Raw genomic sequence first — 27,519 nt, forward strand, 5'->3', positions numbered from 1 at the left:
AAGAGCTGAAGAGAGGTAGAAATGTGATAGGTTTTATACTGTTGAAGAGATGGGGTGGAGCAGGCAGTGCAAAATAGAAGGTCTGAGACAGGTGGGAGGTCAGGTGAGATGATTGAAGAAACCTGGGCTACCCTCATCATTTCTGTGCATTAGAATGTGATTTATAAAATGGAAACATATGCAAGCTCCACCCCTTACCCGATTCAGAACTTTGTAAACCTACGAAGCATCAAACCATCATCAAATTGCATCGATTAAACTGCTGGCGGTGACAATCCTTATTCCCTTGAGGCATTCCAGCGAAGATTATAAAATGTTATCATGATGAAATCCGCGCCATCTCAGTGATAAGCAGATAACAGGGCCTTTTGATTTAGTTAACTCACTACATAAAGGGATTGGATTTGGAGCCCAAGGCAAAGCTGCTACCACTGAGCCAAGGATTACCATTAAAAGAAAAACCTGCATTTTGCTACGTGCCTGTGCCAAAGGCACAACTCATATTGTAAACTCACTGGAGTCAGCATAATGGATATTCTTTCTTTCTATAGCAAGTGACACTGGTATACTGAGAATGGAATATTTTCTAGCTATGCCATATTCCATGACACTTTAACTGCTTCTCTTGGAAGTAAAATGCAAAACAAAATTTCTTCTCTACTCAGAATTCCTTCCACCTACCTTCACAAATATAGCATAGACAGCCATTGCAGACGAATTCTGGGAGACCAGGTCTATAAGCACATCGAGTGAGATATCCACTTCTGCAGTGAAACCACTACAAACGTGAGTCACCAGCGCACCAACAACTTCCTGTACAGAGATACAAATAAATCAAAAAACTCTCTGGATTTAACAAATTGTGAAACTTGAATGTCAACCACGTAAGATACTGAGCAATTTTAAACATTTGTTTCTTCACATTCTGATTCTTCACAAATGAAATGTCAAGAGGCATTACATTAAAAATTCCTCACAGCAAAGTGTAACAGCTCATTTTTTTAATAGGTGAAGCAACACTGAAGCAGTGCTAGGCTCATAGCCAGTGACCCAACACCTGCCAATTAGCATTACGATATGACAATGCCAGCAGAAAAGCAAAGCTGCGCTTCAACTTCGCGAACAACTTTGTTGCTTTAGTTCTTCATCTCCCAGTTCTTATAGCATGGATACTGTAGTATTATTCAGATATTCCTTGCTGCAGCTAACACTATCATAGTCTGATCAAGGACACCAATCACAGTCTAGAGACAACAGGAAAGGGAATGTATCTACACGCACTTTAGGAAGGATTCTATGATTCTATAAGCAAGGGATCAGAGGCTAGTAGTGCAGGAGACTAGCAAGAACCAGTCAGTAGAGACAAAGCTGTGAAATGTTGTCCGTGCCACATTTGAGCCATCTTAAGTTTAGGACCCTGATTTGAATCTCAATTGGGACGTAGTGATTGGCAGATATCTGCTATACCAGGTCGCTACAGATTATCTTGCAAAATACAATCTAGGCCAGGATAATCCTGGATGCAGACAGAGCTTCAGAATTATAATGATTATTCATAATAATTCTTCACTAATTAATCACATAATTATTTAAGTTAAGGCACCCAATTTTCCAACATTCCAGTATGTATTATGGTGAGGAATCTTCATGTCTGTAAGTGCTGGCTGTTAGGTGCTATGTTGTAGAAAAGTAAATTTGAGTGTCCTCGTAACAGAATTCATTCTTCTAAGTTCATCCCAAGGCTGCAAAGCTTGTTTTGGTCACTCCATTCCACCACATCCCCTAATTGTACACATCCCTTTAATAAATGTCACTGAACCACAATTTCCTGGTCCCAGCAGCAGGCTGCGTCTTGCGCTTATCCAAATGTACATGGAGAGTTTTGAATAATTATGTAAACAATGACTCTGAAAAATTGAGTGACGAGATTTGGTCCACTTCTTAATTATGTAGAACTGATTCACACCAGTACACACATTTGGCCCCATGCCTTTAAGCACTGCCAGTACAAATTTACCATTACTTTGCACATCACATTGGAGCTCTAACATAATGTACCATTATGCTGCCCAAGAAAATAAAATTCAGAAAGACTGGAGAAACACAGATCCCACAGTTCAGACGATAAGTGCAACTAAGCTACAAAGCCCAGGGTGGTTCCAGGTTCAATCCATGATTTGCATGAGTTAGCAGATACATGCAGGGGTGGTGCTACAGCTAGTCTATCTCCCAAGGTTAGAGATGGGTAAAAAATAATTAGCCAGAAGAGCTCCTGTTTCCAATCACTACCCTATAAGAAAGGCTTGCATTTATACAGTACCTTATAGAGCAGGTCAGAGGCTAAGAATCCTGTGGTGAGTAACTCACCTCCTGACTCCCCAAAGCCTGTCCACCATCTACAAGGCACAAGTCAGGAGTTTGATGGATTATTCTCCACTTGCCTGAATGAGTGCAGCTCCAACAACACTCAAGAAGCTTGACACCATCCAGGACAAAGCAACCCGCTTGATTGGCACCCATCCACAAACATTCACTGCCTCCACCACTGACACACAGTGGTAGTAAGAGTGCACCATTTACAAGATGCACTGCAGCAACTCACCAAGGGCCCTTAGACAACTCCTTCCAAACCCACGACCGCTACCATCTAGAAGGACAAGAGCAGCAGACAGATGGGAATACCACCACCTGAAAGTTCCCCTCCAAGTCACTCATCATTCTGACTTGGAAATGTATCGCCGTTCCTTCATTGTTGCTGGGTCAAAATCCTGGAACTCCTTCCCTACAGCACATGGACTGCAGTGGTTCCAGAAGGCGGCTCACCACCACCCTCTCAAGGGCAATTAGGGACGGGAATAAATGCTGGCCTTGCCAGCGTTGCCCACATCCCATAAATGATGAATAAAAGAAAACCTTCCATGAGCTCAGGACAATCTTAAGTGTTCTACCACAATGAAGTACTTCTAAAGTGTAGCCACCATTGTAATGTAAAAAACGTGCAGCCAATTTGCAAATATCAAGCTCCCATAAACAACACTGCTAAAAAAATGAAGTCTCTGGACTCTGATGCTCCCTAGAGTCAAACAGCTTACTAGCTAGTACTCATTGTTTAGGTTCATACTTAACAAATGACTGCCCAAGTGAGAAATCAGAAGATGTCCAATGAAACCATGCTCCAGAAAAAGTCAGCTCCTCATAAGAGGAGGAAGAAACACACATAGAATCCCTTCTCTTACCTGTTGACAGTAGGAGTCAAATATCATAAAGGCATATTTATACATCTGACTGCCAAACGACACCACACTCACATCTGGCGATCTCAAAAGGGTCTGAGCCAAGGACAGCACAGAGGGAAAGTACTCGCGGACAACCTGGAAAGAAATAATGGGATTTTTAAACAAAGAGTAGGACTATTTCTGGCTGTAGGGGGGCTGCTGCTGTAAAATAATAATGTGTATCGCAATATGCTATATACAAAGGTTTTAGTGAACCTATTGCCTCAGTCACTGAGGGGTTGCAAAATAGGTATTAGGCTTCAGTTACAAATAGCTGGTACAGTAGTATAACAACTTGAACTTATATTTTTATTTAATTATGTTATTTGAAGGACTGTTGGTTTTAGTTAGTTTACTACCAAGATAACAAAATCATTCAGTTATTAAGAGTTTAATATTAAAGCATTGAACCAGAATGTTTAAACATAATAGTTACAACAAATGTGTAGAGAGGGAAATCTTAGGGCACAGGGAACTCCTGAAGAAACAGGTAGCAGCTGAAATCTACAAATAAAGAAGGGAGGCACCATGTCTAGCCGTTTGCTAGAACAGTAACCATCTCAGATTTCAGCAGAAAGTTTCTCGCCCTAACAGCAGAGAAACCAAATGACCACAGTCAGCCGATGGTACTGACCAGAGCATGACTCCTGAATGCAACCTGCAAAAGCTGGTCCCCAACATAGCCGAGGCGGATTTTGCTACGAAGCACTTTCTCCACTTGTTTCTTGCTGTTGCTTGTGCTGGCTGTGTGGAGGATCAGGAGGACCAACAAATCTATAACCTTCCAAAAGGAAACAAAAATATTACTAAATACCAGCAGCTCAATATCACTAATTGCAAGAGTGGGAGAATTCTGCATTCCCTCTGTTCACCACAACAAGAAGTATTCCACTGTGCAAGCATCTAATAAGCAAAAAACACAATCATTTTGTATCCCAAGTTTGCAACTACAACAAATTCTTGCCTGTGGAAGAGATAGATTTAATGTAATTGGCAAAAGACTGGGGGCAAGCTAAGGAGAAGTTTTTACATACTATACAGAGAAATTGTGATCTGGAATGTCAAGCAGATTCAATAATAATTTTCAAAATGGAATTGGATGAATACTGGGAGGGAACAAAATTGCAGAGCAGAGGGAAAGAGTAGAGGGAATGGAACTAATTAGATAGCTCTGGCAAATGGCTCCTCCTGTGAAGTGCCCTCTGTAGTTCTTTGATAGTTAAAGACTGTGAGTGAGAATGTATGTCTTTCTTCCTTACAACCACTAAAACTCCGCGCTCACTTCAAGCTCCTCAATCCATGAAGGAAAAAAATGCATTCAGTAACGTGGTCTTGCAATCTTCTAGATAGACAGTCACTAGGCACTTTGGGCTGTATAATACTATCAGGTGTGAAGCCATCATCCCTCAGCTTTGGAGATGTGGTTCGATTAAGGTTCTCCCCTTCCCTGGTCATGATTGCGTACTGAGCAAATGCATTGTGTTTTGTCAGAATTTTGTTTTCCATTAACTTTGCATCACTATTACAAATAGCAAAGCAAATTAGCTCTCCTTTGTTTATAACCTTATGTTGCAGATGAAATAATATCCCTGTCGATTACACTTGGCAAGTTAACACAACTCATTTGCCTCTAATAAGATGCTTGCTCTTCTGGTTCACTGGTGTCATTTACTTCAACATATGACACAGTAGCCTACATGGTTTCTTTTTAAAATGAGGCAATTTTGCAACAATTACAATAAACCGTAGATAGCAATGAGAATGAGTTACCTTGTGCTCAGCAGCAGAATCTACAATTTCAATAGCCTGCAACAGAAAGTAATATCAACCTTTATGTTTTCCTTCACATCGCTATCTTATATACAAGTACTACTTCAGAGACTTGACCACATAATCTAGGCTCACAGTCCAGTGCAGGCTAACGGAGTACTGCACTGTCTGAGGTGCTGTCTTTCGGGTGATGCATTTAACTGAGGCCTGCTCTTTCAGGTGGTCGTAGTAGATCCCATGGCAATATGCAAAGAAGAGCAAGGGGTGATCTCTCCGGTGTACTGGCCAATATTTATCCTTGAACCAACATCACTAAAACAGATCATCTGGTCATTATCACATTTCTGTTTGTGGGAGCTTACTGTGTGCAAATTGGCTGCCAAGCTTCCTACATTACTGAAGTAATTACACTTCAAATGTACTTTATTAATTGTAAAGCAATTTGGGACATTCTGAGGTCACGAAAGGTGCTATATAATTGCAAGTCTTAGAAGTATGAGGCGATGCATTTTGGCAGAAGGGATAGGGTGAGGCAATACAGTTTTAATGCCCTCTGAAATGGCCTAGCAAGCCACTCAGTTTAATCAAAACCACTAGAAAGTCAATAAGGGTACCTATCTAGACCATATGGAGTTCAAGAAAGCAGCTCACCACCATACTAAGGGCAATTAGGGATGGACAATAAATGCTGGCCTAACCAGCAATGCCTACATCCTATAAATTAATTTTTTAAAATGGGGACAGAGGGACGTGGGGTACATTTGCATTGATCTTTGAAGGTGGCAGGACATATCGAAAGAGCGTTTGATAAAGTATATGGGATCTTGGGCTTCGTAATTGGAGGCATTGAGTGCTAAAGCAGGGGAAAAAAAGTCTTCCTTATAAATGGTTAGAACCAGTGTGCCTTGATAGATGGTGTGATGCTCAGCTATTAAGAACAGGCAAGTTCCAAATTTAATCCCAGTACACCCAAAGTTACCCAAACCCAACAGTGGCAGCAGGTAGGGAGCTATAGTAGGCCTCATCACATTTGGCTTATTAGAACCTGGGTGAAATCAGTTATAGCTCTGCTGCTGTTCACACTCCATTCAGTCAAAAGAGAAAAGCACTTGCATGGGTGTTGACCGAGCACAGCAGTGTGTCTGGCTATGTTCCCCTCCATTTTTTAATAACCCAAGAACATTCAGGATTTGGGCTCGGATGTAGCAGCAGTTGGATGCACTTAGGGGCATTCAGGTGGCGGAAAGCGTCATAGACAGGAGTTATGCAGACGTGGTCACACCAAAGGTACAGACAGATAGATGGGTGACTGCTAGAAGGGGCAGACAGTCAGTGCAGAAATCCCCTGTGGCTGTCCCCCTCTCTAACAGGTATACCATTTTGGATACTGTTGGGGGGGATGGCCTATCAGGGGAAAACAACAGCAGTAACCAGAGCAGTGGCACCACGGCTTGCTCTGTTGTTCAGCATGGGGCAGGGGGTCAAAGCACAGAAGAGCAATTGTCACAGGGGACTCTATAGTCAGGGGCTCAGATAGGCACTTCTGTGGTGATGAAAGAGACACCAGGATGGTATGTTGCCTCCCTGGTGCCAGGGTGCAGGATGTCTCTGATCGGGTACGGGACACTCTGAAGGGGGAGGGAGAACAGCCAGAGGTCATGGTACACATTGGTACTAACAACATAGGCAGGAAGAGTGACGAGGTCCTGCAGCGGGAGTTCAGGGAGTTAGGCAGAAAGTTAAAAAACAGGACCTCTAGGATTGTAATCTCAGGATTACTCCCTGTGCCACATGCCAATGAGGCTAGAAATAGGAAGATAGTACAGCTAAACACGTGGCTGAACAGATGGTGTAGGAGGGAGGGTTTCCGATATCTGGATCATTGGGATCTCTTCCGGGGCAGGTGGGACCTGTACAAGAAGGACGGGTTGCATCTAAATTGGAGGGGCACCAATATCCTGGCTGCTAGCAAATAGTGTCACTCGGAAAGGTTTAAACTAGTATGGCAGGGGGGTGGGAACCAGAGGCAATAGGTCAGCAGGTGAAATAAATGACTGGGAACTAGTGAATATGGCCAGTAGGACTAAGAGGAAGGGCAGGCAGGGAGAAATTACTGAACACAGTGGGACTTGGGGTCTGAAATGCATTTGTTTCAATGCGAGAAGTATAACAGGCAAGGCAGATGAGCTTGGAGCTTGGATTAGTACTTGGGACTATGATGTTATTGCTATTACAGAGACTTGGTTTAAGGATGGACAGGATTGGCAGATAAATGTTCCAGGATTTAGATGTTTCAGGCAGGATAGAGAGGGATGTAGAAGAGGTGGGGGAGTTGCACTGCTGGTTAAGGAGAATATCACAGCTGTACGACAGGAGGACACCTCGGAGAGCTCGTGCAGCGAGGCAATATGGTAGAGCTCTGGAATAGGAAGGGTGCAGTCACAATGTTGGGGGTTTACTGTAGGCCTCCCAATTGCCGGCAGGAGATTGAGGAACAGTTATGTAGGCAGATTTTGGAAAGATGTAAAAGCAATAGGGTTGTTGTGCTGGGTGATTTTAACTTTCCCTATATTGACTGGGAATCACTTAGTGCTAGGGGTTTGGAGGGTGCAGAATTTGTAAGGTGCATCCAGGAGGGCTTCCTGAGGCAATATGTAGGTAGTCCAACTAGGGAAGCGGCAATACAAGACCTGGTATTAGGGAATGAACCCGGCCAGGTGGTCGAAGTTTCAGTAGGGGAGCATTTCGGGAAAAGTGACCATAATTCAGTAGGTTTCAAGGTACTGGTGGATAAGGATAACAGGAGTCCTCGGGTTAAGGTGCTTAATTGGGGGAAGGCTAATTATAACAATATTAGGCAGGAACTGAGGAATCTAGACTGGAGGCGGATGTTTGAGGGCAAATCAACAACTGACATGTGGGGGGCTTTCAAACGTCAGTTGTTCTCACTAAAGTGACGGAGATTGAGGGGCGACTTGATGGAAGTTTACAAAATTATGAGTGGCATGGACAGAGTAGATAGTCAGAAGCTTTTTCCCAGGGTGGAAGAGTCACATAGGGTACATAGATTTAAGGCGAGAGGAGAAAACTTTAGAGATGTGCGGGGCAAGTTTTTTACGTAGAGGGTAGTGAGTGTGTGGAATTCGCTGCCAGAGGAGGTGGTGGAAGCAGGTACGATAGTGGTGTTTAAGAGGCAGCTTGACAAATACATGAATAGGATGAAAATAGAGGGATACAGACCCCAGAAGTGCAAAATGTTTTAGTTTGACAGGCAATATGATCGGCGCAGGCTTGGAGGGCCGAAGGGCCTGTTCCTGTGCTATACTTTTCTTTGTTCTTTGTAAAGGGTGATCACTCAGCCAAGAAAACTGGAGGGATGCTGACACCCTTGCTATTGTGCCCCAGGAAGAGTTAATGCCTTCTAGGAGGATGAGAGTTAATTAGCAAAAGTAAAATTTTAAAAATATAAAGATTCCCCATTTCTATTGTTTTTATTTTCTTTTTCTAGACCTCGCTAATGCTGCATATTATGCTATGAGGCAATTCTATCACTGAGAAATATCTGACAGAGACTGGATCTGGTAAAAGTGTTAAACGTGCTGCAGAGATGCACGTAATTATGAAAGGATGAATGCTACTTTCTTTTGGACTCAAGATGCCTTTCCAAAAAGAAAACCACACCTACAAGCTTTTTATTTGGCATCTATTATTTTACATGCAAGTGCTCTCTTGTACATCGGTCCTTTTTAAAAAAAAAGCTCACTTTACAGTTTTCCCACTCATGATCCAAGTTCAGGGTTCAGGTTAGACATTATTATTCTCTACAGACGTTACGATGGTGGCGAGAAAAACAGAAGTAACTTGTTGGACATCCTGGAGAGTTAAGGGTTAACAGTCAAACTTCTTCTGTATAATGGAGCAACAGACTTTCCAAGATAAACAGGATGGCTTTCGAAATGCCGTGAGAAGGAAGCGCAGCCTGTCTTCTGCTTTTATAGTTTGTCTATTATATATGAAAAGGCTTATATAAAGGAAATAAGTGACAGTAATGATGTCAGCCATGAATGATTAAGGTGCAACTTTAGTGGTAAGGATAATAAACATAGGTAGAGAGATCCATTAACTGTAGCATTGAAAATATGCATTATTAACTAACATCTTTCAAAGAATTTGAGGAAATAGCTTTGGCGTAAACATTTTTTTTTTATTCATTCATGGGATAAGGGCTTCGCTGGCTAGGCCAGCATTTATTGCCCATCCCTAATTGCTTTTGACAAGATAGTGGTGAGCTGCCTTCTTTACCGCTGCAGCCCATGTGGTATTGGTACAACCACAGTGCTGTTGGGGAGGGTGTTCCAGGATTTTGACCCAGCGACAAACTATAACTATCTACATGTCTTGAAAGAATTTGGGAACAGACACATCGTGAGATCCTATCTGTGACATGTATCTTTGATGTACAAAAGGTATGGTGTATAAAGGAGCATGCTCTTCATAGTGCTTCAGGGAGTTTGAAAGATACAGAAATCAAAAAACTGCTCTCTCTACATACAGTTAGGTCAATCACCGTACTGTATATCAACAAAGCCCAGTCTGTACATGCCACCATCAAGTGTTGCATGCTTAATGAAGTGTGTTGCTGTGAACAAGAGAAGGAGGTTGAATGCTAACAATAACCACAGCTACCAGTATTGGTATTTTAACTGGAGGCCCATGCAAGGCAAGCAGTGTCCATGTAGTTCGCAGGTGCCCACAACACAAAGCTAAAATAAGGTTTGTGCTTCAGTCCACGAACCCATTCAATTTTTGACCTTGAAAACTTCTGCAATATAAAGAAATAACATTGAGGAATCACCTTAATCCAGGCTTCAGCTGTTGCTTTTTGAAACCGTACAGCAGCTTTGATAACATCGAACATAATCGCAACGCAGTCGTGACCGCTGTTCTCCTGATTCACTGAAGCCCTAAAAGCAAAAACAGAACATTGATCAGCATTTACTATCATTGACAAAACTTGTCTTCTGAGTGAGCATTGCAGTGCATTTAAGAAACTCCTGATATGAATTGGTTGTAGAGGCTGGGCATATTTTCTCTTCTGTTTAGTGGACTTCATCGAAATAAAACAGTACAGTCTTAATAGTAGAACATTACCATGGTTCTGGATCATCAATTCTTTAAATAAATTTGGAAACTGGGAATTATCAGGTTATAAGTAAGGAAGAAATAAAAGGCTTGCATTTATATAGCACTTTTCACAACTACCGGACATCTTAAAATGCTTTACAACCACTGAAGTATTTGTGAAGCAGAGCCACTGTTGTAATGTAGGAAACAGGACAGCCAACTTGCGCACCACAAGCTCCCGCATACAACATGATAATGACTAGATAAACTTTTTTTTGTGATGTTGATTGAGGAATAAATATTGGGCAGGATATCAGGGATAACTCCCCCACTTCTTCTTCAGGAGAATGCCATGGGATCTTTTAACGTCCACCTGAGAGGGCCGATGGGGCCTCATCTGAAAGGCAGCACCCCCAACACTGCCGCATTCCCTCAGTGTTACACAGGGGTGTCGGCCTCGATTTTAGCGTTGGGTCCTGAGCGGGACTTGAACCCACAACCTTCTGATTCAGAGGCAACCAACTGAGACACAGCTGATACGGCTTCAAAGCGTTTGTAAATCCACAGGGCTTTCATGCAGTTGACAGTGAATTGTTCCATTAGCTTTTGCAGATGGGGGCTATTTTTTAAGAAGTTGCTTCTGCAGAGAAATAAAAGGTTTTGATGTTTCTATTCTAGAGAGAAGGTCTACTTTAATCTGGCTTCCCACTTTGAATTTTATTTCCTGCTCAACAAAATGAGAGAACTCAATATAACATTTCAGTCGAGTCATTTATGCTTAATGTTACTGTATTGGCATTGTACCCCATCGCATTCTTCTGCTTCCGCTTGTCCCAGTTAGCTTGCAGTTGCGAAGGAAGCACACATGATTCCAATTCTAGATTCTTACGCAGTTCTGTAATCACCTAGAATGAAAAACAGCGCAAGTCTCAGTGAACAAAGTTCAAACTAAGGCTGTTTCACAATGTCTCTTGCTGTGTCAATGAAAGCCATATTAAAATTTAAGAGCCCACTTGCCAACCAATCAGCACTCTCTTCTAATGAAGTATAAATTGCTGTTCCCTTTACATTCAGTATTCTTGCGAATTGTCCTGATGAGTACAAGATGAAAAGCTTCGACAAAATTTTTTTCCAGCAATACCCAGAAGACCAGAATTAGAGGAGCAGACATCTCAGAATCTCAAAGGGTTGTGGAGGAGATTACAGAAATAGGGAGGGACAAGACCATGGAGGGATGAGAATTTTAAAATTGAGGATTTGCTTAACTGGGAACCAACGTAGATCGGCGAGCATAAAGATGACAAGTGAATGGGACTCAATGCGAGTTAAGACACAGGTAAAGTTTTGGATGATGGCAAGTTCATGGGAGGGTACTAAGTGAGAGGCCGACCAGGATTGCATTGGAATAGTCAAATCTAGGGGCAACAAATACAGGACGAGGGTTTCAGTAACAGGGATGGAGTTGGGCGAAGTTACAGAGCTGGAAATAGGCAATCAGAGTAATGGTGCAGATATGTAGTCAGGCCATCTTGGGATCAAACAGTTAAGGTCAAACGAGGACGTCATGACTTTGCACATTCAAAAATAAACAACACATCTCTGTATTCCTCATATAAAGCCCCTGTGAATCTATACCAAGTAACCCCAGGTCAGATAAAATATATAGGGGTTATGTATTGTGGGGTATTGAGTTCAAATCCAATAAATCTTGTAAAACAATTGCAAAAGTTGTCAGACTTTCATAAAACTCAACTGATTCACCAATGCACTTTAGGGAAGGGAGCTTGCACTTCTACCCAGATTGGTCTAACTGCAATCCCAGTTGCAGACTACAAGGTTAATTCTGAATGCCCTTTGTAGTGAACTGACTTCATAGCAAGCCATTCAATTGTTAAAAATCACTACAGTTCAAAATAAAAATTGGACAGATCCATCAGTTGTGAACGAGACAATTCCAACTCAGTCAACTTTGCAAAGTCACTCTCACTAACATCTGGGGTCTGGTTCACATGATGGGAGAACCATCCCACAGACTGGTCAAGCAATAGTCTTAAACTGTTTTACTCACAACACAATATCTCTTAGCCAACTTCCCAGCCTTCTCCATCACCATATGTTTTGTCTGACGAGCAAAATGGTATACAGATGGGTGGGATTGGCCCTCCCACCTCAAGACAACTGATGAATCTATACTCCCATAGGTTAAATATCATTGACAAAGCATCAAGGGAAGCAAGAGCACCAGAATTTATCTGGATGGGGATATCAATGTCCACTGCCAACAGTGGTTCAGTAGTATCCATGACAGTGTTGGTTACAATGATCACCGCACAATCCCACATTCTTGGGAAGACAAAGCCTCACCTCCATTGCAAGCTCATCCCCAGCATGTATGTGCCATTATCAACGTGTTAAGCTGGACAGACTAAGGACAAAACTCGAAACCCACACCCAAGCATTCATATAGCAGCATCATGTAGTAGCAAAATCTGTGACGTCATGGGCCTGCCCAACTCTTACTCCTTGACCACTACCAAATGGGGGGGACCAACCCAGTTTCAATAGGGAGTTTAGGAAAGCAGAAGCAGCATCAGGAATACCTTAGAATGAGGTCCAGCTTATGAAATTATAGACAGGGTTACCTGTTCACTTCCTACTATGCCCAAGTCAAGAGATCACTTACCACTTGCCTAGATGGAAACAGGAACAATGTTACTCAGGAAGACAAACAGCACCCAGGGCACAGCAGTTCACTTGATCAGTGCTCCTAATGCTAGCTTCGATATCCACCTTCTTTATCATCATCACACTGTGCCTGTAGGTACTACTGACAACAAGCACTACAGCAACTCTTCAAAGTTATTTCAACGTCACTTCCTCTCCCACCCTGCCGCACTACCTCCCCCTCCCATGTGAATTCTACCATTCAGGAGAACAAGGACAGCAATGTCATGGGATCACCACCTCCAAGTTACACACCATTCTGCTTGGGCACAAAATACAACTTCTTTTTAATTGTCACTATCCTGGAATTCTCTAGCTAACATCATCATGGAAGTGCCATTATCAAAAGGACTGCAGTTCAAGGGGAAGGCTCAGCATCAAGCATTGGGTAATGGATAACAAACGTAGCCAATAAACCAGCCACATTGCAAGAAAAGGTAAGAACACTTTGAAGGAAATGCTGTTTGAATATGGTCAAGTGGAATGGAATGTACTACTGCTAAAGTACTACTTATGAAGGATCATTGACCCGAAAACATTAACTCTCAGAGATGCTATCTGACCTGCTGAGCATTTTCTCTTTTCATTTCAGATTTTCAGCATCTGCTGGGAAAGTTTTTTCTGAAAGGAGATGTCAAGGGAGGCCTTGTGGCGTGGTGGATACCATCTCTGTCTCTGAGCCAGAAGCTCCTTGTTCGAGTCCCACTCCGGGACTTGATGGCCATGAAAGGCAGCCAAACAGGTTGATTATGCCTGTAAATCCTTCCAATGTGCCTGATGGCAGGTGGTAGGAGTGGGAGGGTCTCCTGGTCAGCCATACTGCAGAAGGCAATGGCAAACCACTGCAGTACCTTGCTAAGCATAATCATTGTCCAACATAAATCAAAATGGAAGCCCATGATTGCCAATGCCCTCTTAAGGCATGGTACCTGAAGAGAGAGAGGGACTACTGCTAAAGTTACTCTTACAAATGCAATAATTAAAATAATCAACAATCTCTTAACAAAAGAATAACTTACTAATTAAACATACTTCGTGCCTAATTGCACTTTCTTCCAAGGATTGGTGCTGCCAAGATCTATTTTCAGAATTACATTCCTGATGATTAATATTAATTGGGTCTTGTTAAACAATCCTGAAAAAGTACTTAATTGTCTAATCTTAATAGTTTGGCTCAGTTCATCACAATCTTGCCTCGGACAGTCGAGGCTGACACGTCAGTGCAATACACTGACAGTTGCACTGTTAAAGCTGTAGTCTTTCAGAAGAAATATTAAACCAAGACAATGTTTGCTTGCTCAAGTTTCTCAGGAACACAGTACATCAGCCAACAGACTATCATTGGCTGTGGATTTGTAACAGAAAAGTGTATTTATGTGTTTTACCTCTACAGCATCTGCTGGTGTGATGGAATGAAGAATGAACTTGACAACTACCGGGAGATCATCAAGTTTCACTGCAGACAAGGTTGACATAACAGAGTGACGCACCTGTGGGCAAAAAAATAAAAGAAATTAACTATAAATTGAAATATTTTCCTAATGTGAAAATCCTCTACAGTTCTTCTGCAATTCGAATGTGTCTTCAATTTTCTGTCTTAAACCCATACTTCAACCTAAAGCATTTTCAAAGTGCCAACATCCATTGAACTCTTATTCCTCGATGGGCAAATGACTCTAAGTCATATAAATCCATAAGTTCCTTGGTTCATGGTGCAGGTTACCTGGTAACTTATGGTCCAAAATAGTCCAAGCTTACTGCTTCAGATTGTGATCCAGCTGTCCGTGCTGGAAATACCAGATGGGAACTAGATTGGGCACAGCTGTATGTTCCTCATGGTCAAAGAGCCAGGCAATAACCACTGTTGAGACTCTCACAAGAAAACTAACCATTTCACTCAGATAACTAATGCTGTGAGTAGAACTGCATCCTCCCATCACCCTTAGAGGTGATTTCAAGAAAAAAGTACCATCACACTACACTTTAGAGAGTCAAAGACAACAGTGGTATTGGCAGAATTCTGGGTCACAGATAATGTAATTATCGCTCCGCCTGGCATATCACACGTCAACAGAAGTGTTTAGAAAACCTTCTCTAGTAACCATCCCTGCTGGTCCCCTATTCCCCAGTTCTGCTCAATTCACAATTTTTCGTGTCGATGGGATAGGCTTCAAGAGGAGGACAGGTGCTTATTCACTGGGGAGGGGCAAGAAAGTGGGAAGAAAGTCTTCTGCATGTTTCTTTGGGACATCCAACCCAAGATAATAATGGCAGGCGTACATTAGGTAGAAATCCCCTCAGATTCAATTGATGTATTGCTTGTGGACACCAGAAACAAAGAGAGGTAAAGTTTATTTTCCAACTAAATTAATAAACTCTCTTCTTTCCTACCCCTGACATCACATTTGAGTCAGACCCTGTTATCACCCCAAGTCATTGAATCATACATCAAAAGAATGAAGTTCAGCCCAACGCATTCTGTGCTGATTCTTCGAAAGAGCTTTCCCATTAGTCCCATTGTCCCTGCTCTTTCCTCATTGTTGTTGTTTTCAAAGTTACTACTGAATCTTCTTCCACTACCTTTTCAGGTAGTACATTCCAAATCAAGACTATGGATCATTAGCATTTGGAATTCTCTTCCCCAGAGAGCAGTGGAGGCTGGGTAACTGAAAATATTCAAGGCTGAGTTAGATAGAATTTTGATAGACAAGGGAGTCAAGGGTTATGGGGACAGGCAGGAAACTTGTATGAAGGCCACAATCAGATCAGCCACGATCTTATTGAATGGCAGAGCAGGGTCGAGGGGCCGAAGGGCATCCTCCTATGTCTTATATATGCAATTTTCCGGTAGGGGTGAAAAGAACAGCTGACTCTCGTCTCCACTTCAGCAACCTGACACATTTGGATAGATTGCAGTGCCCGAACCAGAATTTATTTATATTGACACCTTACTTTCTGTTCTTAATTGTAGCCCATAGAATCAATCTTAAAACAAGGAGCAGTGTGAGAGACTCCATCTATTTTGACATATTACAATCATCTGTCTTCACATTTTATAGCTGAGCAGCGAGTGAGGGAATTTCATACATTAAATATTGTAATCCTGGCTGGGGGAACCTCACCTCTACCAATAGCTCAGCGCGTAGATTAAGGCTGGAGAGAGCATCCAAGATGGGCACCGTCAACTGAGTGTTCTGCTGCAACAGTGAACTGTCGGAAAGAATAAAGACATTAAAACTGACTGAAAATATGAGCTCACTCAAAAATGAAAATTCACTGAAGAACAGAGTTATATAATAAACTGAATCAAATTTGCACTTCAAGAGATTTATAAAGATGTTTGAGAGTAATAACACACACTTCACTTTCAAATTTGAGAATATGGAAAAGCAATTTAAAAAAAAACAATGTAGGGTGGATAGGCAGAACTGTGCAGCGTAAGTATACAGAGGGTGTGCTGAGATTTTTAAATATATATTGGCCTGACCATACGTAAGAAGGCAATGCGTACTATTGTGATGACCTTAAAACGTGGGGTGAAATAAAAAACTGTACTTTCTTTCAGAAAGCATCTTAACAGCAAGGAAAAATATAAGCTCTTAGTGTGGAGAATTTTTCCCCCAATTGACCAACCTGGTAATTGTATTTTACAGTTTAGATTATTTCGTGGATACTTAAGTCTCTACCCTTTGGACATTGTTACAAACCTCTTGCCAGGTTAAGCTGTTATAAGAGCCAAGTCACTACTAGACTCACATCTATTACAGTAGTTCTTACAGCCAGAAAGCTGTTGCACTGTGAATATAAAATTTACTTTACAGCATTTAAGGAAAATCCTGATATCTATAATTTGTCACTTTAATTTTCTCTTCTTTACTGACCTGTGTTGGGATATAGTTCCATGGGAACTGGGTGCTCTCTAGGAGCCCAAGCAAATCTAAACATAGTGGGAGTGGGGAGATCATCGTGAAGCCCTGTTCTTACTCATACATTTACTTTAAAGCAAGGGTCAATGGATAGTTATCAGGAGTGAGAACCAGGTTGATTTTTTGTCATCTTTCTCTAGCCCTGTGGCAATGAACCATCTGCAAAACTCCTGACTCTACCCCTGCTGAGACCAAGTTGGTCAATATGAACATGGATTGGGCCTGTATGGTTCAATCCCACTGAGAAGTATACTCATCAACTTAGCCATCAAAGGAGCTTAACTCTCAGCAATATTTAAAAGGGTGTGCACCAAATATTCCAGATCTAGCTTACTTAAGCTCTTTGGCAATTTCATTGTGTTGAGCGTCTTCCAGAATTTCTGGCAAGCTGGTGATGATATCCCGCTGGATTTCAAGAGGTGCCACACTAATCAGCTGCATGATCTTACTAGTTAAATCCTGGAACAAAAACCATGCAGAGAAATAAGAAATGATTACACTCTGTACAATTCAGTACTTCAGTGCCATAAAGAACCTATAAATACAATGAAGAATTTCATATATCCACAAACTCCAAAGTAAACAAATGAAATTAAATAGCAGAATACAGCAGGCATGTTGAAAAAGAAATCCAGGAGTGATTACAAGATTCCAATAATTAACAAATTAGAATATTAACTTCCAGTACTCCCATGATCCAATGATCCATTTTAAATAACATTCTGTGATGATGGCTTTATTCCAAAATTAAGTCCTTTAATAATGGGTTGTATCACAACAAGTGTCCATCCAAACCACAGAGGTTTACGGCTCAGAAGACAACCATTCGTTCTGACTTTTTTTTTAATCTTTCATGGCATCGCTGGCAAAGCCAGCATTTGTCGGCCATCTCCAATTGCCCTTGAACTGAACATTTCAGAAGACGGTTAAGAGTAAACCACATTGCTGTGGGTCTGAAGTCACATGTAGGCCAGACAGGGCAAGGACTGCAGATTTCCTTCCCTGAAGAACATTAGTGAATCAAATGGGTCTTTACGACAATCGATGATAGTGTCATGGTCATCAATACTGAGAATAGCTTTATATTCCAGATTTATTGGTTGAAATTAAATTCCACCAGCTGCCATGTTGGGATTTGAGCCCATGTCCCCAGAGCATTAGCCTGGGCCTCTGGATTATTACTCCAGTGACATGACCACAGCACCACCAATCTCCCCCATCTGTGCCAGCTCTTTGCTGGAGAAGGGTAAAATGAATCCCAGTGCCCTGCTTTCTTCTGCTATGGCCCTGCACCTTTTGCTGCTTCTCAGAAGAAAGAATGAACTCTGCTTCCATGTGGTAAATCCACTCTCCAATAACTCCACATAAATATTTCTCCTAACCTCTCTCCTCAATCTCTTAGTGGCAATTTTAAATTGAGGAGTCTGCAACTATGCGATATTAATGAAATGAAATCGTATTTCCTATTCACCTGTCAAAACTCCATAATATTGAAAACCTCTAAAATCTCCTCATCCTTTTACTGCTCCCATAGAAGCAGTCCCAGTTTTTCCAAGTGAAGTTGAACTATATGTCCTCAGTGTTTCCAATGTCCTTTCTACGCAGGTACCCAAAATTACACATGGTTTTCTAACTGTGGCCTAACTTGTCCAAATTTACTAACTCAAGTTTTGTTTACCGAATAACCATCCAGTTACTGATTATGGTTAACGATCAATTAAATTTCAAGATTAGTAGTTAAGAACAAATTTGTACATAGGTTCATCAAGCAGATGCAGTACTTCTCCTTGTGGGTAGGAGAGAAATTAAAAGAAAATCCAGACAAATTGTCTCTTAAGTGGTGGCCTCGACAAGGCATCCATCTTCCTCTCCTGATTCTGAAGAAAGGTGTATTCCAGACATGTGCTTAATCAGCAAATTAATCAATCAGAATTAAGTGAATAAACGATACAAGATGTTGCAGTCGTGAGAACATTTATCTTCACTTGCGGAAAAAAAGCTTTAAAAACAAAATCGTACATCCCTACCTTACTATCTATGATCCTGTCCAACCATTTAAACTGATTGATGATGAGGCGTGGCATGTTAATCCCATCCTCTGGAACACTAAAATCGAAAGAAATTACATAAAGGAATTCTACTTTCACAAGAGTACTTGGCTGGTTATCGGCGAGTTGAGATTCTAATAGTAGTTCAATAGCGCACCTAATCAGAGCTCTGTTCTCACATTACTCTTCATTAATCTAAATCAGCATTAATTTGCAAGGAGATATCAAATGGTTACACCTTGTAGACTACCAGCCTCCCTCAGAAAACCAAATGGTTTAACCATAGCAAAGTAGCTTTATGAAAAGATTTCCGAAGAGTCATATTAGACTCGACACATTAACTCTGTTTCTCTTTCCACAGATGATGCCAAACCCGCGGAGTTTTTTTTCAGCACTTTCTGTTTTTATTTCAGATCTCCAGCATCCACAGTATTTTGCTTTTAATATAAAAAGATTTAAATAGGTGATGTTTGTTATTCCTAGCTCTATTTGAATAGCACAGCTTTGTAATAAAGAAAGAACTGCAGGCAGAACATTGTTGCCTCATTCAGACATCCCAAAGGATTTCACATCCAATTCATTACTATTTTTGAACTGCAGTTACTGGCATTGTGTAGGCAAAAGCATAGCCAGGTTCCACACCAGCAATTAGATTAATGACATTCCAATCTGTTTTTGATACTGGTTGAGGGAGACTGATGGTGAGCATAAGAACAGAACCTTGAGTAATTGCTTAGTCTCCTTCTAAGCGGTGTGGTGATAGTGTTTCAATGTTAATTTGCTACAGTCTTGTTTAATAATAGCGCGATCCCTTTAAATCATCCAACATGTATAGTGGGCAAGTTGCATTAGCATTAACATACTCACTATAAGCTATGTAGACTGCATCAACTACGCTAAGAAACAAAAGTGAGTCTTACCCATCATACATAAATTCAGGAATTTTTTCAAATAATGTGTTCATAACAGGAGGCTAGGTGAAAAAGAAAAACAATTTCTTCATGAGTAAACCGCAGGAAATATGCACTTGTTATTCACTGTGCTAACAGCAGATGTTGCAATTGTTTTACCTGGAGAATCTCGATCCCGAGAAGCAGCTTCAGGAGACTTTCCTGATAGTTCACATTGTTACTGTAATAAATGGATATACACATAGAATATGAATAAAACTACTGTCAGCAAGTTGCGAAATGATGATGGAAATGAAAAACTTCTTTCTTTCTTTCTCTCTCTCAAAGGTCTAGCTTTTGCTAGCATATAGCTCCACAGTGCTGACAGCCCTACGGTTCCTCAACAATAAGAAAAGACTAAGGAATAGAAACAGAAGTAGGCCATTTGGCCTGTCAAGCCTTCTCTGTCACTCAAGTTCATGGCTGACCCTCGAACTTAACTCCACTTTCTCGCTCAAATCCCACACCCCCGATACATTTCGTGCCCAAGAATCTGTCGATCTCAATCTCAAATATACTCAATGTCTGAGCACCCACAGCCCTCTGGGATAGAGAATTTCAAGGATTCATAACCCTCTTGAGTGAAGAAATTTCCTCTCATCTCAGTCCTAAACGGTTAAATGGCCTACTCCTGTTTCCAATTCATATGTTCGTAGGTATGTTTGTATGTATTTATCCTGAAATTGTGCCCCCTAATTCTAGACTCTCTTGGCAGGGGAAACAGCTTCTCGTCATCTACCCTGTCAAGCCTTCTCAGAATTTTGTATGTTTCAACGAGATCACCTATCACTTTTCTAAACTGGAGACAATAAAGGCCCATTATACTCAGTCCCTCCTCACTGATTCCTTCAATGAGAGGGTAGGCCAATGTCCATTCTACATGTTTGTCTACAATTGCTTTTAGACCCCTGGGTTAGCGATGGGGAAATTATCTAGGGTTCCCATTTCTGATCACATTCCACTGAGCCTTTCTGCAACGGGAACAAGTAACAAGCTTGGCTGTACTGCAGTTATGCAACCAACATGCACTCACTGTCTAAGTCTGCACAACCAAAATGATGACAAGCTGGGTGAGATACCAAAGGGTAACTAATGCCCAAAAAGTCAATGTCTTCAGGAGAAAAAGTGAAGAAAATTTCAAGAAAAAGGTCCTTTGTAAAAAGTTTATTACTAAAGCATTTAAACTCAACAGGGGCAGCACTTGCAAAATGTTTAAGTTAATTCATTGACACAAATGTGTTGTACCTTGATTCACCCTCTTGGGATTGCCCACAGGGTAAGAGGCAGTTTCTGAACTTGTCCCTGTCCTCGATGTGTGCCTCCAAGCCACTTATAAACTCTTGCATGACCTGCAAACAAGACTGTTCACATTAGTTCTTAACAAAAAGCATTCACTGCTCCTGCAGCCCAGAAAGCTAGCATGGTATCCAGCCATCCAAACACCAAGAACAATCTAGAGAGAAGCAGTTAACCACTCTCCAATTTCTGCTAATGATACTTTCAAACTAGCCACAAAAAAATGCACAAGGGCAGCAAAAGGCTTTTTTTCGGACAATTTCCTACCCTTGTCCTCTTTTCCTGAAGGTGTTGATTTCTTACTAGGGTACAGCTTCAGTGCAGTTCTTCTACTATAAGGCTAGACAGTGAATGTCTGCAATCTGTTGTACAGTTTGACAGCTGAGCGCAATTGTGACTTCAACCCATATCCACACTTCGAGGAGGCCACTGATTTACAATCAACAGCAGGCACCTCAGCCAATATTTCTCCTCCTTAGCACAAAGATGTTAAGCCTAAGTGGGGCAATTCCCCAGCTAAGATCAAACAACTCAGCATAGATCAAGGACTGAAGTAGGAATCTTCTAGCCAATATGATTTAGTGCTTTACCAGGTAAAGAATTTACACCAACGAGACTACAAGGAACCAATCAGCCGGAAGATTTAAACTTCCATTAGAATTAATTTATGGATTGGTGTGAAGATAATGCCACAAAAATTTCACCAAACAATTGATATTTCAAACAGGTTCACCATATACTCAAACAATTACAATAGGATAACAATTTGAAATAAGAGAAAGGCTTACGTTAGGATAACGTGGATGTTTCCGTAAAGCTTGATAAAGCTTCTTTTGAAAAACTGCTTGGTCCAAAGCTACAATGATTTAAAAAAATCAGAACAAGGTGATTTGAAGCATGGTTTAAACGCACTCAGAATTTGACAGAGTAAAAATTCCTGTACGTTCTGTGAATTTAGGTACAACGATTATTCCCCCTTTTTTTTAAACTGCCCTTTTATGCTTGCTCACATTCTCTCCCATCCCCTACAACTGCAACACATCACACAAGCTGTCAGCCTGCAATGTTAAAACAAGGAGCTGATTTGTATCTACTAAAAATTCAGTTGGGGGCATCCCCAAACTGATTTAATAAAAACAAAGAATACATCAAGGAAAGTTTTTATTTCGTAAGACCGGGCAGGATTCAAAGCCAGGTGCCAAAATTAGAAGAAATGTTCTCAGAATCACCACTTAAGGGTCAAGAACATCATCAGACTTGAACCTCTTATAGAAGTATGCATGAGAAAATTTTAAGAAAGATCAGAATTGGAGTTGGCTGTAATGTCCCATGCGGCCGACTCTTGAACTGGGCAAGTGCTGAACAAGAAAAGAGCTTCAGATGAGTCTCTGGGAACAGAAGAGATATCCAGTCCCCATCAGATAACTTTTTCACACAAAGAGTAGTGGGAAATTTAGAACCCTCTCCCAGTTTGCAATGAAAATTTAATATTAGCAATCCAAAATTAAATCTTTGTAATAACACCAACTAATATAACATCACCCAATACATTTCCAATGATAACATCACAATCTAATCGTTCAGGGTGGGTCCCACAGAATATTTACTGACTGCAAATAGAATTTTAAAAATCCTACAATTTTTAATTTCATGGTTCGTACTATGGAAGTTTCACAGTTTGAGATGTCATCTGAAGCTTTGGATATAATTACTAGTTTGCAATCATGCCCACATCCCGTATCTATTATCTACTATGCTGTACATCAACCATCTGGAGTCCACAAGATAAAAGCAAAATACTGCGGGTGCTAGAAATCTGAAATAAAACAGGAAATGCTGGAAAAACTCAGCAGGTCTGGCAGCATTTGTGGAGAGAGAAACAGAGCTAACATTTCAAGTCCAGTATGACTCTCCCCCAGAAGTCAAATGAACATACATACACACATACGAACCAAGAGCAGGAGTAGGCCTACTTGGTCCTTCAAGCCTGTTCCGCCATTCAATAAGAACATGGTTGATCTGATTGTAACCTCCTGCCTACCCCCGATAACTTTTCACCCTCTTGTTAATCAAGAATCTATCTTGATTAAAAATATTCTAAGACCATGCTTCCACTGCCTTTTGAGGAAGAGAGCTCCAAAGACTCACGACCCTCAGAAAAAAATTTCTCCTCATCTCTGTCTTAAATGAGCAACCCCTTATTTTTAAACATTGAGCCCCGAGCTCTAGATTCTCCCACAAGAGGAAACACCCTCTCCACATTCACCCTGTAAAGAGCCTTCAGGGTCTTAAAGGTTTCGATCAAGTTACCTCTTACTCTTCAAAGCTCAAGCGGATACAAGCCTAAGCTGTCCAACCTTTTCTCATAAGACAACCCGCCCATTCCTGGTATTAGTCTAGCAAACCTTCTCTGAACTGCTTCTAACGCATTTACATCTTTCCTTAAATAAGGAGACCAATACTATACACAGTACTCCAGATGTGGTCTCATCAGTGCCCTGTATAACCTTCCTACTTTTGTATTCAATGCCTCTCGCAATAAATGATAACATTCTATTAGCTTTCCTAATTACCTGCTGTACCTGCATACTAGCCTTTTGTGACTCATGCACTCGGACACCCAGGTCCCTCTGAACTCAGCAATCTCTCACCATTTAGATAATATGCCTGTTTTTATTCTTCCTGCCAAAATGGGCAATTTTACACTTATCCACATTATACTCCATTTGCCAGGTCTTTGCCCACTCACTTACCCTATCTATGTCACTTTGTAGCCTTCTTGCGTCCTCCTCACAACTTACTTTCCAACCTTGCTCTGAAGGAGGGTCATACAGACTTGAAACGTTAACTGTCTCTCTCTCCACAGATGCTGCTAGGCCTGCTGAGTGTTTACAGCATTTTCTGTTTTTGTTTCAGATTTCCAGCATCCGCAGTATTTTGCTTTCCTACCTATCTTTGTGTCAGTAGCAAATTTAACAACCATACCATCTGCCCCTTCAAACCAAGTCATTTATATAACGTAAACTCAGTTTCTCTCTACACAAATGCTGCCAGACCTGCTAAGTTTTTCTGGCATTTTCTGTTTTTATTCCATCTGAAATCCAGTTGAGACTATAGCTTCATTCACACTCCTGGGTATCCACTATTCAATCTTCATTTCAGCAAACAGATAGTAGCGACAAAGATTCAAACAAAAATCAGCACAAGGTTTTGGATAGCCTCTTTTCAACAACATACTTAGTTTATTTGGTTGGTTTCCATATTTCAGAATCACTCCAGCAGATTTTAGCAACTGTACAAACACTGTATCATCGTCCACCTCTCCTTCCTGAGCAGATGGAGTTCGCTTCCTCCCACCGATCTTGCTCTTCTTTGCTCCTGGGGAAAACAGCACAAAAATAATCCCTTATTAAGCAATGTTTGTACTTTTATGTTCTCTTTGTAAGTTATTGACTTTGTTTTATACGTACACAACAGCATCAATTTATAATCCAAATGCAGACACTGGCATCTGAAACTTTGTTCTTGCCCAGTTCAAACATGCTTCAGTTTTCTGTTTCACAAAGACTGATGAGGGTTGAGCAATACCCCTAACCCGGAATTATTCCTTTTCGTTATGTAATGCCATTACAGAGGTTGGAGCATTCTCTAGTTTTGCTGTTTAGAATTAGCATTAAGCACTCAAATACAGCAGCATTATTTCCACCAAGATAGGAAAAATTTAGAAGTTATTGAATTGAAATTACAATCTCTGACATTGGCATGTGGTCAAGGGTCAGAAATTTTAATGGCAGTTACAAAATCTTGGAGAGAACACTGTACCAGCTATGTATCAATTGGCGAGAAGATAAAAGTGCCTCTACACTGACTCCAAGGCGGGACATAAGTTAGGTTTCTCCACCTATTCATCGTTAATAACCTGAAAATCTAATCCAAACATAACCTTCATAAGAAGATCCACTACTGGACCAGTGATATTTTCCATTGACACCAGTCCAAACCTTCCCTGCACACAATTACAATATATACCAAATTATAGATGATTTGGGGCTCAATAGGAACTGGAACTTCATAGGATCAAGACAACGCATAAATAGTATCATCGCAGCCGAACCAGGTTAGGCAAGATCGGGTCAGGATTGACGTGGTTCACAGTGTCTCGCATGACCAAATAGCTTACTGACACCATTCAACATCATATGCTCAGAGAGACCAGAGCACCAACACGAGCTAGCAATCCGTGCCATTGTCTTCAGGGGTGATGGGATAAAAGGCAAGATTGTGACCACCGTGAAACAAGTGCCAACTAAGATATTCAAGCTCTCTCAACCTTGTTAAATCTGTAAGACTGGCATTCCACCAGCATGCAAAGATACATGCTGCTGAACACAGAGACATGTTGCCAAAGGTTGTTGTCTTGCACCCATCAGGACAAACACAAAAATGCCAAATTTCAAAGGATCACAACAGTTTACACTGCAGAAGAAAAGGGTTTTCTTCTCTGTATGAAAACAAAACAGCAAACACAAGCGAATGAGACACTTCAAAATAAGTTTATGGATTTAATTACTTGATATGTCTTTGGCATTGGCCTCAGCATGGTCATCGGCTGACTTGGACAATTTTCTTTTGGCCACCATGCTGAGAAGCTCAGGCCTGCTCCTCCTCCACTTGCAGCAACTCACCGGTAGCCAGACTCATCCAGCCCGCCACTGGAGCACAGTCACTGCGCATGCGTAACCGCCCCCCTACCCACGCCGTGCGTTCATTGCGTACGCGTCACCGCACGGCAACTGCACCTGCGCGAAGGACGGGCAGGGAAGCATCATGGAACTTGTAGTCTTTCCCCATTTGAGCCATCTCATTGCTCACCCCTTTTCTATTATTCCTTAGTTCTGTTGAAGAGTCATGCGGACTCGAAACGTCAACTGCGCTCCTCTCCACAGTTGCTGCCAGACCTGCTGAGTTTTTCCAGGTATTTTTGTTTTTGTGTGGAGAACTGCAAATGCTAGGAACAGTTGGCAAGTCTGGCAGCATCTATGGGGAAAGAAACGGTGTTAACGTTTCACAGCTGCATTTCCAGTATTTTCTGTTTTTATTTCAAATTTCACGCATCCCCACTATTTTGCTCTTGCGTTAGTGGTTCATTGAGATTTAAACTCCATATTCAATTTTCTTCAAAAAAAGAAAATAGAAGTGACAGAAGATTTTAGAAATATTCAGGCAGCATCTGTAGTGTGAACGGACAAGTTGACATTTCAGGGGTGGAGGCTTCAACAGGCCACCTATTGAATATTTCCAACATTTTGTTTCAGGAAAATGCAAGTAATAATCCAGTCTGGCAGCATATGTGGAGAGAGAAACAGAGTTAACTTTTCAGATCATCAGAGCTTTTGGGTCAGAACCTTTGCTTCTGGATTTCCTTTCATTTTTCCGGCATCCACCTAACCCCTCCTAGCATGTAGTAGGGGTTAACAAGCTACTGTTTTCAGAGGTTCAACACTTCAAATTCATGTTAAAGCTTTGAGTTGTTGGCATTTTTGGTGTTAAAACCTGATATTATTTCACCACCATTGGAAAAACAATATAGCAATCTTTTTTCCAAGAATATACTTTATACATAAGATTTGTAAAAGTACATTACATTTCAACTTGAAAATTACAGAAAGTGCAATAAAATTCAACTTTTCTCCATGCAGCATGTTCCACTTTGAGGTGCTCAATACAATTGCAATACTCTTGATATTTATAATATACATTCCATATGGATTTATAATATACATTCTATATGCCATGCATATGACCCTAGGGCACACCATTTCAAATTGAATCTTACAGAAATTGCAATAGATTCAATTTTATTCTATATAGCATTTTGAGGTGCATCAATACATTTTCAATGCTCTTGATATTTACATTGAACATTCATTGTCAGAGGGATCTGGGTGTCCTGGTACATGAATCACAAAAAGTTAGTATACAGGTACAACAAGTGATTAGGTAGGAAAATGGAATGTTGTTGTTTATTGCAAGGGGAGTGGAATATAAAAGTAGAGATGTTTTGTTACAGTTGTAAAGGCATTGCTGAGACCACATCTGGAGTACTGTGCACAGTTTTGGTCTCCTTATTTAAGAAAGGACCTAATTGAATTAGAAGCAGTTCAGAGGTTCTCTCAACTGATTCCTAGGATGCAGGCATTATCTTATAGTTGGACAGGTTGGCGTTATATCCATTGGAGTTGAGAAGAATGAGAGATGATCTTATTGGAACATATAAGATTCTAAGGGGACTTGACAGAGTGGATGCTGAGAGGATGTTTCCCCTTGTGGAAGAGACCAGATCTAGGGGATACAGTTTAAAAAATAAGCAGTCTCCCACTTAAGATGGGGACAAAGAGAATTTTTT

At 41.1% G+C, this 27,519-nt stretch overlaps 1 protein-coding gene across 1 annotated transcript in view; it reads right to left on the reverse strand.

Annotated features, from left to right (window-relative positions):
- The window catches only part of fancd2 (FA complementation group D2), an 81,062-nt gene extending 55,246 nt beyond the window's left edge, over positions 1-25,816 (reverse strand). The window contains exons 1-16 of the mRNA XM_078543168.1: positions 25,684-25,816; positions 24,351-24,491; positions 21,902-21,969; positions 21,063-21,166; positions 19,938-19,998; positions 19,788-19,840; positions 18,847-18,925; positions 17,154-17,278; positions 16,016-16,103; positions 14,279-14,383; positions 10,974-11,074; positions 9,901-10,009; positions 5,046-5,081; positions 3,910-4,056; positions 3,237-3,371; positions 682-813 (exon numbers count right to left, since the gene is read on the reverse strand). Of these exons, the coding sequence (XP_078399294.1) occupies positions 682-813; positions 3,237-3,371; positions 3,910-4,056; positions 5,046-5,081; positions 9,901-10,009; positions 10,974-11,074; positions 14,279-14,383; positions 16,016-16,103; positions 17,154-17,278; positions 18,847-18,925; positions 19,788-19,840; positions 19,938-19,998; positions 21,063-21,166; positions 21,902-21,969; positions 24,351-24,491; positions 25,684-25,753 (1,554 nt within the window). The 5' untranslated portion in view covers positions 25,754-25,816. The remainder of the gene's footprint in view (positions 1-681; positions 814-3,236; positions 3,372-3,909; positions 4,057-5,045; positions 5,082-9,900; positions 10,010-10,973; positions 11,075-14,278; positions 14,384-16,015; positions 16,104-17,153; positions 17,279-18,846; positions 18,926-19,787; positions 19,841-19,937; positions 19,999-21,062; positions 21,167-21,901; positions 21,970-24,350; positions 24,492-25,683) is intronic.
- Positions 25,817-27,519: the final 1,703 nt, after the last annotated feature.

The sequence above is a fragment of the Cetorhinus maximus genome, chromosome 6, assembly GCF_964194155.1.
Source record: "Cetorhinus maximus chromosome 6, sCetMax3.hap1.1, whole genome shotgun sequence".
NCBI classification, from domain to species: domain Eukaryota; kingdom Metazoa; phylum Chordata; class Chondrichthyes; order Lamniformes; family Cetorhinidae; genus Cetorhinus; species Cetorhinus maximus.